General features: G+C 39.6%; 2 protein-coding genes across 7 annotated transcripts; both read right to left on the bottom strand.

Annotated features, from left to right (window-relative positions):
- Positions 1 to 4,882: 4,882 nt before the first annotated feature.
- On the bottom strand, positions 4,883 to 6,614 carry LOC122037064 (cyclin-P4-1-like). Its single transcript, XM_042596531.1, has 2 exons — positions 5,906 to 6,614; positions 4,883 to 5,338 (listed from the first exon to the last, which is right to left on the bottom strand). The coding sequence occupies exons 1-2, from the start codon at positions 6,244 to 6,246 to the stop codon at positions 5,047 to 5,049; spliced, it is 633 nt and encodes a 210-aa protein (XP_042452465.1). The 5' UTR covers positions 6,247 to 6,614; the 3' UTR covers positions 4,883 to 5,046.
- Positions 6,615 to 6,828: 214 nt separating this feature from the next.
- LOC122037027 (zinc finger MYND domain-containing protein 15-like) lies at positions 6,829 to 16,687 on the bottom strand. Of its 6 annotated transcripts, none has more exons than XM_042596510.1 (11): positions 16,466 to 16,496; positions 15,523 to 15,634; positions 13,324 to 13,424; positions 13,046 to 13,092; positions 12,872 to 12,972; positions 11,156 to 11,243; positions 10,639 to 10,747; positions 9,817 to 9,988; positions 8,921 to 8,992; positions 7,371 to 7,484; positions 6,829 to 7,247 (listed from the first exon to the last, which is right to left on the bottom strand). In XM_042596510.1, exons 2-11 carry the CDS (start codon positions 15,529 to 15,531, stop codon positions 7,155 to 7,157), a joined length of 906 nt encoding a protein of 301 aa, XP_042452444.1. In that variant the 5' UTR covers positions 15,532 to 15,634; positions 16,466 to 16,496; the 3' UTR covers positions 6,829 to 7,154. The 6 variants fall into 6 exon arrangements, with proteins under 6 accessions (XP_042452444.1, XP_042452452.1, XP_042452415.1 ...); XM_042596518.1 differs by having other exon boundaries at positions 13,327 to 13,424; XM_042596481.1 differs by having other exon boundaries at positions 6,832 to 7,247; positions 13,324 to 13,420; positions 16,466 to 16,687.
- Positions 16,688 to 17,267: the final 580 nt, after the last annotated feature.

Raw genomic sequence — 17,267 nt, 5'->3', positions numbered from 1 at the left:
AATATATCTCAAATAAGAACTCATTAATGGATTTTATCACACGTTTTAATAGAACACTGAGACACCAAAGACACAATGAGTTAGTTGCGGATCATATTGATATGAACGAACATCCCAAGGTTAATACAACCTGGCCAATGGAAACTCAAATGGTTAAGCTGTACACAAAAAAGAAATGGCTGAAGTTTCAAAGTGAAATAACCGAGAGTCATAGTTACTATGTGCAAGAGACATTTACAGGAGTTGTCTCAGCGGTTTACCACGTGATGAAATTTTAAAGTTCTTCTTCCTCAAAATCAAGAGTGCTCACGCATGACAAACAAAGGAATTACATGTCGTGTAGCTGTATGAAATTTGAGTTTGACGGCATTCCATGCAGACATATGTTAGCTTTTTTTGGTATCAACCAAGTATTTCATTTGCCTGATACGTATATACTAAAACAATAGACACAAGATGCAAAAGTTGGAGCAATATATGCTTTAGGGGAGCAAAACGTCATTGATGATCTAGATTCAGAAAAGTATTTGATGTCGAGGCACTCAAGGCTATCCTATAAAGCATCAGTATTAGTTAATGATGCATCTATGAGTAATGAGAAGACAACCTTCTTGGATGAACAATTCGATTGTATCTACCACAAAATGAAAGAGATGTCCATCAGTACAACGTACAATGATAGAAGTAAAAAAAAGAAATCAATTGATGAGACCCTTGGTATTATTGATCCTTCTGTAGTAAGAACTAAGGGATATGGGAAGAGATTAAAATCATCAAAGGAAAAAATCAACATCAAATTCCAGGCTTTGTCGTGGATGCGGACATCGAGGAGTGTCACATGATAAGCGTAAATGTCCCAATTTGCAACAAGGGTATGTGTCGATTCAATTTTTCATTTTTATTATATTTTTTCTTGCAATTACAAATTTATCTTATTATCTTTTGTATATGACAATGTGTCAATTATCAGATCAAATGAAGATAATTCTCATATCAGTCTTGACGACACATATGAACTGGATTTGGGATCTATAGCTGGTACTATCAAAGTTTTAATTAGTTAAATTATAGTGATTTATTGTTTATTGAGAAAATGAAATTAATAAATTATCTTTATTGTTACAGGTTCTAATAACATGCGCTAGGATGTTGTAATTATCTATGGTTGGTGATCCGGTGATAAGGACGGGGGACCCTCGTTGGCAGAAGGTCAACGACACGTGGAGGTCAAAAGTCAAAAGATTCAACCCTGAGACCCGGCCGACCGGGCAAAGCAGGCCGACTGACCAGATGAAGCGGGCCGACCGGCTGTGAATCCCCTCGAGCCGAATGAAAGACAACGCGACTAGGGGCCGGGTTTTCGATGCTCAAGGTAAAAAAGGTTTCAAGGGCCGAGCGGGTTGTCCGTTCGGTCGGTGCATAAGGCAACACAGGCAGGAGCAGTCTCATCCGAGCATATGACCGATGCAGAAGTGATATGTCTGCCGAGCGGCTTGCCCTCTCGGCCCTGGAACAGACAGGGAACGCAAGAGGACAAAGGAGATAGGGGATAACATCATCCTCGAGACACCTGCCGCCGACAAGCAGCAGAGTTGGCGGTCGACCCGTACACAGGATCATACGGTGGAAGTTTCCACCGTCACATCCGGGATATGCTCGGACGATTGCGGAATGACGTCAGAGGTACTTTTCTGACACAGGCTCGTTAAGGTATGTTTGGGGAAGCGTGCACACATCGGGGAAGCGTGCCCGTGTTTCCCCGGGGTCCTATATAAGGACCCCCAGACGTCGATGAAGGTATGTGTAACTCTTTACTGTAGCCACATTACGCTGCCTCTCTCGTTGCCTGACTTTAGCGTCGGAGGGCCGTCACCGGGAAACTCCTCCCGGCTCGGCTTCTTTGCAGGTTCGCCGGAGAGCTACACCACCAGTCGGAGACAGCGGAGCGTGCCACGTCCCCAGCGTCCGTCGACTCAGCGCTCAGACAGGATCAAATTGGCGCCGTCTGTGGGAATCGAGGCCCCCATCGGGCCATTCATTTCAAACCGCTGATGTCCCATCGGACACATCATCGAGCCGTACGATGACACCAGCGAAGGCGCCACGTGGCACCATGTCATAGGCTCGCATTTAATGAGCGTCATTACGATGCACAGAGCGCGTGCTCGGTCTTAATGGGGAGGATTTGCACGAATCCCGAGGATATCCGAAGGGCGTCAGCGTTGACCGTCGACACGGCAGCAATGCCAGTGCTCGGAAGAGGCCGAGCGGCCGGGAGGAGGAACATTCCGGAGTGGCAGGGCGATGCTTTATAAATATTTCGACAATTAGACTAGACTTGAAGGGGAGGCATGTGATCCGGTGATAAGGACGGGGAACCCTCGTTGGCAGAAGGTCAACGACACGTGGAGGTCAAAAGTCAAGAGATTCAACCCTGAGACCCGGCCGACCTGGCGAAGCAGGCCGACTGACCTGGCGAAGCAGGCCGACTGACCAGATGAAGCGGGCCGACTGGCTGTGAATCCCCGTGAGTCGAATGAAAGACAACCCGACTAGGGGTCGGGTTTTCGATGCTCAAGGTAAAAAGGTTTCAAGGGTCGAGCGGGTTGTCCGTTCGGCCGGTGCACAAGGCAACACAGGCAGGAGCAGTCTCATCCGAGCATATGACCGATGCAGAAGTGATATGCCTGTCGAGCGGCTTGGCCGCTCGGCCCTGGAACAGACAGGGAACGCAAGAGGACAAAGGAGACAGGGGATAACATCATCCTCGAGACACCTCCGCCAACAAGCAGCAGAGTTGGTGGCCGACCCGTACACAGGATCATACGGTGGAAGCTTCCACCGTCACATCCGGGATATGCTCGGACGATTGCGGAATGGCGCCAGAGATACTTTTCTAACACAAGCTCGTTAAGATATGTTTGGGGAAGCGTGCACGCATCGGGAAGCGTGCCCGCGTTTCCCCGGGGTCCTATATAAGGACCCCAGACGTCGATGAAGGTATGCGCAACTCTTTACTGTAGCCACATTACGCTGCCTCTCTCGTTGTCTGACTTGAGCGTCGGAGGGTCGTCGCCGGGAAACCCCTCTCGGCTCGGCTTCTTTGCAGGTTCGCCGGAGAGCTACACCACCAGTCGGAGACAGCGGAGCGTGCCACATCCCCAGCGTCCGTCGACTCAGCGCTCGGACAGGATCAGTTACATTCAGGGTCAGGGTATTGAACTTGTGAGGTCATCAAAGAATATACACCGAACGGATGTGTCGGATAATATATATATATATATATATATATAATTTAATTTAACTTTAAAATAAATTATTAAATCTTAAATTCAGGTAAACCCAGATTAATCTGAATCCAACCCAATTCTAACATATCCGAAAATCTGAACTCAACTTGACTCGAAAACCTTCCATCCGAATTTGAATTTTTTTTTTTTTTTTTGATAGATTCGGATCAGATTAGCGGATCAATTTCATTTTTGATACCCCTAAAATTACCCATTTAGTTAGCGCTGACTTGTCAACAAAGAGACATAGTTTAATTTTCGACAAGTACAAATACTATTTCAAATTATCTCGTGCATCAGTCTAGCAAGATGGACTTACAATAAATAGGTATGATTTAATTCCTGACAAATACAAATGCTACTTCAGATTATCTTACGACCCTTTCAAGGAAAACCGAGATTAAATAAATCTCCATGATTTATACTCTTCCAGAGTGAGGGGGCGTTCTCAAGTAACCACGATTTGACCTTTCGCCAACAGATTACCCATTTAGTTGTCTAAGATGTTCTTTTTTTTGTGGAATTTCAGGGTACGTCAATATTCTGTAAGCAAGTTAATTTGAAATTGAAGAAACCCAACAAAGAGATCATGCACCAAACGATTTGCATACCTCTGCTTTGGAAGGCCCGGATTTGCGTGGTCGGCGGCGACCTCTGCGTTTGGGAACTGCAAAGCTATCAGTGCCGGGTTAAATAGCTCTGCTTCATCACGCTGAGTCTCACCATGGCCGCCATTGGCAGCTATCGATATCTTTGGGCAGGGGAGGGCGAGTATACGTGCTGTGATCTTTTGTCTCTGTGCTCCTCTTTTGTCTTCGTTCCCAATTGGTGATCATGATCATAGTTGCTGCGGGCAGTCACATCAGCGTCGATCATCCTTTCCCTCTTCGAAGGTCGTCCACGGCGCTTACGTGACCAGGAACCAACGCCCTCTTCAAATATTATATATTTACAAATTAAATTGATAAGCATATTATTAAAAAATAATAATAAAGAAAATCGCCATTCAAATCTGTTAGGGCAACTTGGAGAAATCAACTTGTCGATCGGTTAGTTAACAGAGATTAGTATTCTATTATTACTAATAAAAAAAAGTATGATAATAGAGAAAAGTTCTAAAAAAATATATTGACTTTAAATTTCCCAAAATAATGCTAGACCAAGCCAGTGAAGAAGTCCCTAAAGACAGATAAGGACTCCATATGTTTAGGAGAGTCTCACATGGCCTGCAAATGGCCATGTTCTCCAAATTAAATGCCCCTTAACTTGACTACAAAAGGGCCACCTCATGCATACCCCTACATAACAACCATATCACGTACCATTGTCTTCTCCAGGCTAGGCCAGGCCACCACCACTTTGGGGTATCCCCCTATAATATATATACACCTTGGCACATTCATTCCAGATCACACAACGCAACTACTTAATTCCCTTCGGTAGTGGTTGCCACTACTCTGTTGATTCACAAGTCATGCCGATCGATCACAAACGCAACGAGAAAATTTTAATGAAAGCTTCAGAGGAGAATATGCCCAAGGGAATCAAGTGCTGCACACACCATCACCAATTAACAGATCTACAGTACTCCCAACAAAGCAAAAAGAAATGGCAAGATAAGAAGAGTTGAGTCATGGTTCACATGCCAAAAGTAGTGAAAGAAAAGGAATAAACTAGTTATGATTAAAGAGAGTGGTATCACTGTTCATATAGCCAGGATATGGCTGATCAAAAGGCTGGTCTATACAAACACCAATCAAACAGCAAGCTGCTTCTGCCGGCAGCTGCTGGGTTCTTCCTCAGTCAAGCAACAGAGCGACCTTGAGGCGGCGGCAGCAGCAGGAGGAAGAGGAGGAGGAGGAGGAGGAGGAGGAGGAGGAATTGATTCCGTGCACATTTCCTTCTGAAGAACAGAACAGTAGTAGCTGAAGGTGACAGGAGTAACATTCAACTCGAAGCCTATGCCAAACAAGAAATCTACTTCCAAGTAGTTCATCTCCATCAGACTGATCCCTCCAACTTTTGCATAGTATGCGTTGTTGTAGTATCTGCACACATAACGGATTAATTACTAAAGTTAAGAGTTCCAGACCTTTGATGAAATAACAAAACAAACAAAAAGACCATTAATTAAAAGGCTTAATATAGAAATTTCCTCATGTTCTCGACTAAATGTTGTAGATTGATATCCAGTTCATACTGTTACAGTATTCTACTTGGTTCTTTGAAGATACAACCTGAAGAAAGCCACCAATTCCAACAAATTGCCAATTTTCAATGTATGAGAAGGACATTCTGCCGAATGGCTGCAAGTATGTCTCAAGTCTCATTCTGTCGACACACCATTTATTTTTTCAGATTGATTGATCATCATTTGGAAAAAAACATGTATCCACTTCACTGTTAGTTGGCAGGTGTAAAGAGAGGGGGAGAGAGAGAGAGAGAGAGAGAGAGAGTGCAATTAATGGGATAGCAAGTTGAAACACAGTAAATCAGCAGATTGTAAACAAAGGAATTAGGAACCACTAAGCTTAGATCATAATTGAGCAATGCAATTGTTAATTCCAAGAGCTAATTGCTCTGTTTCTTGAGGAGAATGGCATTTAGATACATACATGTCGTCCATGAATTTGACGGCGGTGAGGACGCTGGTGATGAGGAGGCGGTGGACGTTGAAGGAGTCGAGGGCAACGGCTTGGCGGCTGCCGGCGAAGCGGTCGAGGTAGATGTACGCGACGACGTAGCAGGAGGGGCTGCAGCAGGCGTAGCGGAAGATGCGCTCCAGGTAGCGGCGCACCGAGATGGACGGCTTCCGCACGCCCTGGAAGGCCGACGGAGCTCGTCGGCCGTCGGAGGCAGCGTCGTTGCGCTCCGCCTGCCGCTGGAGGACGGCTGAGAGGACGGAGACGACGGCCGGAACGGAGATCCGTTCGTCGGCAACCGGTTGCTCTGCCATGGCAGGAGATCTCACTCCCGCTAACTCTTGGCAGAGGTGGTGGCGGTGGTTGGACAGATTGGAGACGTAGACATGTCCAAAAACATATTTATATAAAAACTTTCAAGATGGGACCAAGTTTATTTATACTTTTAAAGAGGTATGTGCTTTAACAAAATTTATCCAGAAGATTGTGAAAGATTGGGAAGAGTTCTGCAGGTTGAGCTCGAGTCCATGGGAAGGTATATGAAAGAATTTTGATGCACCATTTGGTCAGATTTCAGTTTATAATATCTACAAAGGAGTTCCCTAGAATTTACATTGTAGTTAATAGTTATGATTGGATATATTTTGGCACTGTAATTTGGACATGTTTGATGTCAAAGCGCTATTTGTATAATTACTATTATTTGTAAAATTGTTCATGCAACTAATGCAAGTGTTCGAGGGTGCCTATTAGCACAATTGATAAAGGCCTTAGAAAATGTCAAAATCTAAAGTTTGAAATTTACTTTCCTTCCTAAAATCAAAGTTCTTAAGCAAGTGCTCAAGAACTTTATAATTATCTTGTATAATAAAAAAAAACGAACGCAGGTGCTTGAGTTTACACAAGGAATGACCACAGGAGTTAAACGAGGATAGATCCAATATTGTTCTTTTAAACATTTATTTAACTTCATAATGAGACAGTGGAAGTCTGGAAGATTAGGTTGCACACGAGAGAAGTATGCAATACGTTAACTAACCAAAAGAAAGGTATGCAATACTTAAAAGTTGGTTGAGGGCAAATTTTTCACATTGATCCAAACGGATATGTCCATCCATATATTATTGTTCTTTTTCACCTTGAACTACCGCATAATGTTGACTTCGCAGTCATTACTTTTGGGGAGATATAAAACGTATTCAAGTATTTAAGCTTGAATGCATCACATCCCAAAGAGGAAGCAGTTTGAGTAGCAAGGGAGATATAAAACACTATCTTCCACCACCATTGGTTGCCTAAACGGATTTATTTGGATCTGCAAAAAAAAAAAAAAAAAAAAGAATAACAACAACAACTACTACTACAACAAAGTTATTGAAGCCTTGTCTAGGCTATAAACAATAAATTCCAGGGTGTAAGAAGGTGAACAACAATATACCGGCAATCTCAGTGGCTGGCCTGTGACAGAGCTAATGCAGTTAGCAGCTAGATTTGCAGCTTCCTCACAGAAGTCTGTAAATATTGCTGGAATGCCCATTCCCTTAATCAGTTCCTGAGACCATGAAGATCAGTCAATAGGCCACATGATTAAGCATTAACTCTGAAGCTGTTTCAAAGAAGAGAAAAATCAAAACATAGTTCAAAAGAACACTGAGTTTTGATTTATGTTATATGGAAACTAATAGTTTCTGACTTTTGTTATATGGAAACTAACAGTGTACAGGAAGACTGGAAAACTAGTATATATCATAATCGCAACACCAACCAAGACTCCCACCAAGTTCGAGAATTTGCCTGTAATTTCCTGATTGCGTTGGATTATTACATCAACAGCAAACAAAACAATATAGTCTTGCATGGTTCAGCTTTACTGCCTCATTTCGTTGCTATGGGGGTTAAGTATCAAATTATTTATCCCGAGAAAGCAGAAAATCAGAATCATAAGCATACACTTGTTCAGGATGATTTAATGTCTCTATCTCGACAAAAATAATCCTGGTGTTGTGATATTAGACATGAAATAGGTTGTCCTCTGAGTATTTCAAAAATTGTACCAGTCGTAGGGATGAGAAACATCAGCCAAAGTAAGTTGGTACCAATACATGGTTTATCAATAAAACCATTTTCATGCTGATTTGAAATCATTTGTAGCCTAAATATCAAGAAATTATCAGACTTATAGTTCAGGAAGAAAGGTACATGACCTGCTGCCAGATGTGAAGAAATGCATACGTACTGTTCATTCATTTGTAGACACTTAACTAAAACTTGCTGCATTTCAAAATGTACAAAATTGCATCAAATCACTACTATGATTCCTGTATATCTAAATTCATCAGATTTCGAGCAATGACTCATCAACATATGCATCAATGCAACAAGCACAACCTGGAGGGTTATCACCAATTAACTAAGACGATGAAACATTGCATTTCAAACTTTTAATCAAGAAAGGAGTTTGAGAAGGTAAAATGCCAACGACTCCTACAAATATTTTGAATTTATTGGGGATTAATAAAAGTCAGGCATCCATGCCCTTGGATCGACCAGTGATCAAACAAAGTGATGGTAGAACTATAGGGTAAAAAGACCACTATGAATATTTTTTACTTCTCGAGGATTCATGGTGGTCTCAATTTTCAAGTCCATAAGCAAGAAAATAATGAAGTTAGATTATAAAAGAAGATTGAATCACATTAGCAACATTATATCTCTAACTCTCCTGGTAATTGTATTGGTATTATGGATCAACCCAGTCATCCAATATTCTCAGGGCTGGTTACTTTGTCCTGAGGTTACAAACTGTGGGAAGTTTGATTCCACAAGGTTCACTGAAGTTTCCAAGAATGGCCACCAGAGTGTTTCTAAGTTAACAACGTCATCTCTAAGTACATGGAGCATGCATCATGTGCAAAAAATTCCACAGTCAAACAGTATTGCAGATGATCATAGCCAAAAGGAAATAGTCCTAGGATAAAAATAACTTACAACAGTAGGCAACCAACTAGAATAAGCAGCAACACCGGCATTTGGAGCAATAATAAGGTGAGGATATGAGTCCTGTGAACCAATACCAAAATGAAGAAGTTGATAAATGTCAACATGACCTTAAGGTCTACTGCAATATCTGCTTAAAGAGAATGCAACAAAACCACGTATTCCTCCACAAGATGTGCCTGCGGCAGTGGGTGCCTAATCCTAAAATTCTTTAGCGAGAAGGAAAAACATTATTAATCTAAAGATGCTTGAATTTTATACTCAAATTATGATCAAATCATCTAAAAAAACTATTTTATATCTAAAATTATACCTAAAGTTTAAAAGGCATAAGCTATCACTTAAAACTATAACAAAATTTTTAACAACTCTTAGAAATTAAAACACACAGAATTGTTAAACTTTTAAAAGTTAAAATAACATTTCTGAATTGATTCCTAAATTTCAGCAGCAGCATTTTGTTTTTTATATTGAAATGCTATCTACACCAATCACAAATCTCAATCACATTTCCTTCCTGGCTCAACAGTGTAAGCACACTCATGCTGTGCATATTTTCCCACAAGTAAACCATGGTTTTTCTCCTTTCATGATACAGACGAACTTCCATTTTTTCCTTTTTTTTTTTTCCTTGACTTTCTTTCATTTGCTAACACTTATACTGCCAGTTCAGGGCATTAGTTTTCAGTGGAGCGAAAGAAGCAGTCGGTGGAATCAAACACCTCAAATTAAACATAATATTCTAGAAACGCCTGCACTGAATATACAATCAATTCAAAGAAATTGTTAAGAACAAACTTAGTCTAAATCCACATTATCCTGATTATTCAGCAGCATGCAATATCTACTAAAAAACTTTAGAGTTCTAAGCCTCAATTAAAACTAACCTTTATTATGGTCCTATATCTGTCATGATAGAAACCTTTGTGAAGCCTTATTCTTATTGTAGCATTTCTGTGATTTGATCCCTCTGCCACAGAGTCTGGGTATAGTGATTTACAGATACAACTCTCTTCTGCACATGGAAGGTACTTGCAAAGGCTTACTGTCTCCCCATCCCTGTGATTTTATAATTGGATAAGATCATCAAAAAGGAAAACTATGAACACAAGTGTCCAATAGTCAATGTCTGGATCAATTTGACAACACAAAAAAAATACAGAGAATCTACACAATAAGATGGATGAGATATCAATAAAACATGGTAGCCTGTACGAGGGGAAGATGGAATGTCTGATTTACTATGGGAATGGTATAATAGAAAACCACAAGGTTCAGCCATCTATATGCTTCCTCGTTCTACTAAACTTGTTATTCAAAGAAAAGGAAACAAACTCAGATTTTTAGAAGCCCAACAAACTGAATGGTACCATGCTCTACAAAAGACAGTTTGTATTGATTATATAACCATTTCAGCACAATGACCAAATAAAAAATAATTAATTGTTATGTGGCAGGCAGAAAATTAAAGCATGCTGCAAACATGATGACTGCAACATTCAAATCATAAAATAAAAGAAAATGAAACAAATAGCCCAACAAATTGAAATGGTATCATGCGCTCGAAAAGACAATTTGTATTTATTATATAAAGTGAATAAGTAAAAAATAGTAAATTGTTGCATGACAGACATAACATTAAAGCATGCTGCAAACATGATGATTGCTAAATTCTAATCACAAAATAAAGAATGTAGAAGAGAACCAACCTGAATTGCGGAACTGCCGGACCAACAAGATTCAGATATATTTGAACTCCAGGAAAAAGTGCCAACAGCTCTCTGAACACTCCGAGTTGCAAAAGTTCTTTTTCAGGTCCTTCATATAACAACTTAAAAGTGAATTCTATGTACTAGCACAAAGAATATAAATATCATGTTTTACCCACCATGACCAAAGCAAATAGTATGATATAGATTAAAAATGAAACATGCAAATTAAAGGAGTGCAGCAAGTTCCAACAGGGCAACCAACTTGAAGATCACTCTATATATAGTTTTGTACAATCTAATGCTGCTAATAATGCTTGTTAAATTAGTTGAGTTCATTGAATCTAGTTTACTTTAGTTTGTGAGGATAGTATGACAAAACCACCATAGTGTATATATATTTTATGTGCAAGACTATGCATGATTGATATCAAATTTCCAGCTTGCGAAGGAGTTTAGAGTAGTTGAGACAACGTAAGCACATAAATATCAACATGTAGAAAAAGAGATTATTTACCTAAATAGTGTATGTTTAATTCAGCTTTAACTTTTGAAATTGAGCTATGGGCAGACAAGACTTGAAAGCAGTGGTACACAGTCAGCGGCTGCAGTGCAAAGTGAAATAAGTACAACTCCTTGCAAAAAACTGTGATTTTTCTCCAAAACCAAGACTATGCAAAAACAAGTAAAGCTATAGCATTCTAACAGTGATAACGGAAAGGATAACAACAGAAATAGAACAAGAATATTGCTTTGTGGAGACATTTTATTGACGGGTGATACATCAAAAATCACTTTTAAGAACTTCCACGTTTATTTGGTTTTGTCTACAAGTGGTTCCAAGATATAATAGTCTTTGAAATAAAGCTTCTATTGAAGTCACAATAAGGAGTACACAGTTCAGATTAACTACTAACAATCATGTGGTTAAATTTGGGGAAAAGAAAATATTGTATTACCTGATTAAAGATATTACATGGGCATATAGACTCATGATAAAATCCTAAACTAAACATAGAAGTACCAATATGGGACTCAATCCACTTCACCTAATAATCTTATTAACTCTAACACTATTACCATTCCTCCTTAAGTTGGAGCTTAGAGCTTAGATACTGTTTATGTCAGCCCCAATAGTGTAGCCGAGTTGGTACTCAGGTGGCAGAATTGTTTCGTTGGGCAAGGGCCGATTCCCGCAAGGTTCATTCACCCGAGGATTAAATGCTCTTCCACCTAGGAGGCCGCTCGGTACGTGATTCGCTGTGGGACCGGCGAAGAGGAGCGATGAGGATGAGCGAAATCACCATTTTTGCTTCATTAGATACTGTTTATGTCCACCTTGTATCATGATGAAGCAGAATCATAATATTAGCGCGCAGGTAGGTGAAACAAAACTTAAGGTAACGGAGCATGAAATCCCTCATCGGTTAGACCTCAGACCAACACAGTTAATAATGTCTTTTGACTGCAAATCAGCATATCAGCAACTAGAGAGGATAATGAAAAAGGGTCAGAGTGAAATGAGAATGAAGAGAGATCCCAAGAACTAAACTATCTCAAGTGGACTTCCATCTAAATAAGCACATATACATCACATTATAGATTGAGGTAAAAGGAAACAATAAGGAACTAGCAAACTGAAAGCAAGACCTTTTTTCTATTCATGTCTCCACCAGAGATAAATAGCACAGCTCAACCCTTTGCAAGAAGCAGTAAACTCAGAACAAAAAGGTTTCTCAAAATTCACATCTTAACTAGTTATTGACAGTTCGTAGAGGAGAAGAGAGGTCAAGGAAACAAAGTAATAGAAAATGTGAACGAAGAGATCGTGAAAACTAACGCTCCTTAGAGAATCAACAAGAAAAGAGACCACTCTCCTTTTCACATTCACTCTCATATTCGGAGACAAAGTAGGCACCAGGTAAACTAATGTCTGGAGCTTTCTAAGAATAGCTACTTCAATGTTTTATATTAGTTTGCTGGGTATTATTAACAAGAAAATGTAGCCTATGCATTCTATGTGATGTGTTTATGAATCAAAAGAATCAAGTGCAGAATCTGCATAAAGGTGAGAACTTCAGATGTATGGGAGTAGTTGAGCTCACAGTAAGAGATTCGTGACATATGAAGTGTAGAAGGTATCAAAAAGAAACTAAGTTTTTCTAGATGCTCAAGTACACAAGACAAGGAGAATGGAAGTAACACAATTTTCAAAAATCAAATGTTTGAGTACCCAATGAAGCAATAATGCAACTGGTGAATGAAGTGGCAGATGTCTCCACTGGTAATAGTCATCCCAGCAGCTCAAGCAAGATGATAATTGACTTCTAGGCTCTGGCAGTAGTTATGTGAAATAGCTTATCAAAATATTCAAAGAAGTGTTATTGAAATATGGCATGATAGATACCATGACATGGGCATAGAGAACTTGGCAAAGTCCAGTCATCATATAACCTGCATCACAACAGATTCCATGACTAAGAAATAAATGAAGATACTTCATCATATGCATAATAAAATTGCACAAACTATCGACCTAATGACTGATAGATTAAAGGAGATGATCTTTCTCTAGTCAGAATGATATGTTTGTCAAATAACAGAACAAGTAGCAGCAAGAATATGATGGTCAAGGTACAGAGAAGGCATTATTCTTGAAGAAAAAAAAAGAAGTAAAAATGCCACAACTCATCCATTGGAATGGAAGACCCACAGCTGCATTCAGGTTTCCATAGCCCTATCTGGTGAAGACCCTTTGAGCTCAGCATGGAGCATCTACTCTCTTGCTTTTACATACACCAAAAACAGATTTTCAATAATGAAACAGATAATAAGATGGATAAAATATTGTTGAATAAATTTCAGAAAAATCTATAACATTGTACAACTGATGCCTTAATCTAAGTATCAATTAACCTGCTTAAAAAATATTAATCTCTAGAAAAATTAAAACAAAATGATGCATAAAAGCCTTAAACCAAATGCACGACTACCACACTATACATTCTATTATATTAATAAATGTTCTTAAAGGTTTAAAGTTGAATATAATCTACATACTAACTTTCACATGAACTACATGAATCTTAGTATCCAATAAGATCTAATGTCATTAAGGACTTGGTAAATGCACAATAACACATGAATGCCATTTTTTTCGAATATAATATAGCACCTTAATCATCTTCTCTCTCACCCTTGCTCTTTCTTATGATGAAATTCCCACTTGTTCCTACAATCAATTCCCTAAGCAAATAAGGTGACAGAAAGATTTCTCCAGTGGCGCTTTCCCTTTGTTTTTTTTGGCAAAAAAAAAGGAAAGAAAAAGAATAGGAAAATTTTCATGTTTTCCTCTATATTATTTCCACCCAATATGGTTGGAAAAGTCACATTCGCTTTCATGTATGATGGAGCTCAAATCAAACCATAAAAAAAAAAACAAATTTTTTTATTAATTTTTTTTTATATATTAAATTTTGAAATTTGATTTTCCCTCTCTCTTCCCTACATTTTTTTTAGTTTTCTTTCCTCCCCCCTTTTTTTACTTGCTATTTCTTTTCTTTGTAGGAAACATGACCAAAAATATATATCTCCAACATTGGAGATAGTATAAACTTCAAGTTCTTTTCATTCCTTTATAAGTGCATCATCTACAAGGGTTTGACAAAGGAGGGGATATTGCAGGCAAGGTAGTGGTGACTAGGAAATCCTAACCTCATGTAATATAAACATTTTCTTTTCCCATCTTGGAGTGAGTTTCTTTGTTGCTTGGGTGTGTTGAGATTCAATTAAAGTCTCACATTGGAAAGATTTAGAAAAGATCATGAGTTTAAAAGGATGTAGGATATCTTCATTGGTATAAGACCTTTTTGGGAGAGTCCAAGAGCAAAGCCATGAGAACTTAGGCCCAAAAGTGGATAATATCATGTCATTGTGGAAATATGTGAACATCCTTTAGGCACAACAATTGGTATCAAAGTCATAGTCCAGATCGGATACCATGTGGGGTGGCCTTGAACGAAATTGAGAGTGGCTCTGGGGTAGGTCAAGTTGACCGTATGCTTGGAGCAGGTCAAGATGACCGGATGCTCGCAGAGAGGCCCGAAGTAGGTCAAGGTGATCGAATACTCACGAGGAGGCCCTGAGCAGGTCAGGATGACTGGATGCTTGCGGGGAGGCCTGGAGTAAGTCAGGATGACCGAATACTTGCGGAGAGGTCTGGAGTAGGTCAGGAGGACCGGATACTTGTGGAGAGGCCTAGAGTAAGTCAGGATGACCAAATACTTGCGGGGAGGCGAGTAGGTCAGGATGACCGAATGCTCGCAGGGAGGCCCAAAGCAAGTCAAAGTGACCAAATGCTCGCGGGGAGACCCAGAGCAGGTCAAGATAACCGGATACGGATGCTTGCGAGGAAACCCAAAGCAGGTCAGGATGACCAGATACTCGCGGGAAGGCCCGGACCATGAGAGTAATTGTGATCCTTCGTTTGAGGGGAGGATTGTTGGGATTCAATCAAGGTCCCACATTGGAAAGCTTTGGGAAAGATCATGGGTTTAAAAGGATGTAGGATATCTCCATTGGCATGAGGCCTTTTGAGGAGAGCCCAAGAGCAAAGTCATGAGGGTCTAGGCCCAAAATGGATAATAACATGTTATTGTGGAAATATGTGAAGGCACAATAGGGTGAGCATGCGTGCAATGGGTTGGAGATTTTTGATAATGGTGTATGCTTTCCACTAGAAGTTTTTCAATTTGCAACTCAGAGAGAGACAAATTTCTCAAAGAAAAACAAAGACCATCAATTTTCGTACTATTCGAACATAAATCCCGTAGCTTACAACAAGATATTGGAATCAAAAAAGATAAGCATGAATAAGCTGATTACCATTACCATCTTGCATAAAGAATGTGAAGGGGAAATCACTCAGTACATCCATGCGCTTCATCTGCTCTTCAAGCCTTGCACATTCTTTTCTGTGCTCACTCCAATGTGAAATCTGAAAATGAATTGTGCAAGGATGACATGCATTCTAATATACCCACCTAGACTTAAGAAACTTAAAAGAAACGGTGGAAAATGAAGCATAAAGATATTCAACTTTGAAGCACAAATAGAACACAGGACAATGACAAGATGATTAAGATTTATAAATACATTTTTCTGAAATGATTATACTGGTCCTATAGGCATCACACAACTTTCGAGAGGCGTCATTAACCAATCTCAATGGTGGTAACAATTTGCTAGGTTACAAATACTCAATCAAAGAAGAAATAAGTGACAAACACACAAATTGGCATATAGAGAATACAAGTAACAAACACGCAAATTGTAAAGTATAGAACTGAGAAGAAATAAGTGATGAAAGGCAATCTATCTGACTTTGCATGATGGAGCATTAATCTGCCACAATGAAGCCATTTCTGATGACCACATGTGTATTTCAGAAGTAGACTGGCATCTTCGAAGAATATCTTATATTTTTATTCACTCCCAATAGAATGGAGAAATCTTATTGCCAGGCTATTAATCATCTTCTGGTTCGTAAAGAGAAACTTAGAGGAGGTAGGTTGGCTAGTAAGAGGAGTATGGACACGGAAGTACGTAGACAGACAATAATTAGAAGGACAATAAGCTTAAATCTGGCAAAATCTTCAAAAGCAAAGATATTGGAGACGAAAGTACGTAGACAGAGAAGAATTAGAAAGAATGCCGACGAAGCTTATACACGGGAGCGAAGGGGGAAAACCTATCCGAGTAGGCCTGACAAACGAAGGGCCGTAATAATAACATGCGATACTAGGCAGAAGGGAGGGTTTTGACTGACTTGGTGGTTCGTGGAGCAGTATGCGACGGCGCCGCAGAGGCCACAGCGGCGGGTGGGAAGGCCTTGGGTGCAGGGCGTTTCACTTCCTCGCGCGGCGCACTCCGTCACCGTTGGCCAGCGCCGCCTACGTCCCTGCTCCGCTGGGGCATTGCTGGCCATTTCTCTTTGACCTCGACCCTTCTGTGCCGCTTCGAGGGAGATGCCTAAAGCGACTACGCGAGTCAGGTTATATGTCTTTCATATATTTTTACCTTTTATTTATCTAGGGTTGCACATCCGATCCAAAAAAATTCTCATCGAGTAGAATAATCATCGTTTAGTAATCCGAAGCTTGATTTAATAAAGTTCATTTGAATTCGTTTAATGAGACTTATTAAAATAAATAAATCAAACTCAAATTTAGAAGTACACTTTGATAAGTTAATAAGTTAACAATTTTAAGAGCATTATACACCCGTCTTTCAAAAATAAAGAGGAGGTAAAAAAAACTTATGAAGCACACTTTGATAGAAATCTAGCACCTACCTCTTTTACATCGAGAGGAAAAGGCAATTCGTGTGCGGCTTCAAATATAATATCAAGTTCAAACTTAGAGAGAAAACTATCGAACATTGTAAAATTTAGAAAAGTAAAAAATACATGGGAAGAGATAAAACAACAATTAGATTCTCTATAAATTAATAATGAAGAATAGATATGATATTTGAAGTTCTAGTGTTTATAGGTCTTCTGGCTTAAAACTATTTCACAATATATTAACTCTTGAACAAATTAGTTATAAAGAATGGACATTTAAATTTGT

This window comes from Zingiber officinale, chromosome 1A (genome assembly GCF_018446385.1).
Source record: "Zingiber officinale cultivar Zhangliang chromosome 1A, Zo_v1.1, whole genome shotgun sequence".
Classification (NCBI taxonomy): Eukaryota; Viridiplantae; Streptophyta; class Magnoliopsida; order Zingiberales; family Zingiberaceae; genus Zingiber; species Zingiber officinale.
The sequence above is the reverse complement of the archived record's forward strand: the minus strand, read 5'-3'. Positions and strand labels throughout refer to the sequence as shown.

Coding starts and splice junctions, on each gene's coding strand:
- LOC122037027 (XM_042596481.1), bottom strand. CDS start 16,624: ATGGCCAGCAATGCCCCAGCGGAGCAGGGACGTAGGCGGCGCTGGCCA. Junction 13,421..15,522: donor CTTTATGCAAGATGGTAATG/GTAATCAGCTTA, acceptor TGTAAAAGCAAG/AGAGTAGATGCTCCATGCTG. Junction 10,748..11,155: donor ATTAAACATACACTATTTAG/GTAAATAATCTC, acceptor TGTTATATGAAG/GACCTGAAAAAGAACTTTTG.
- LOC122037064 (XM_042596531.1), bottom strand. CDS start 6,246: ATGGCAGAGCAACCGGTTGCCGACGAACGGATCTCCGTTCCGGCCGTC. Junction 5,339..5,905: donor GTCAAATTCATGGACGACAT/GTATGTATCTAA, acceptor TTATGTGTGCAG/ATACTACAACAACGCATACT.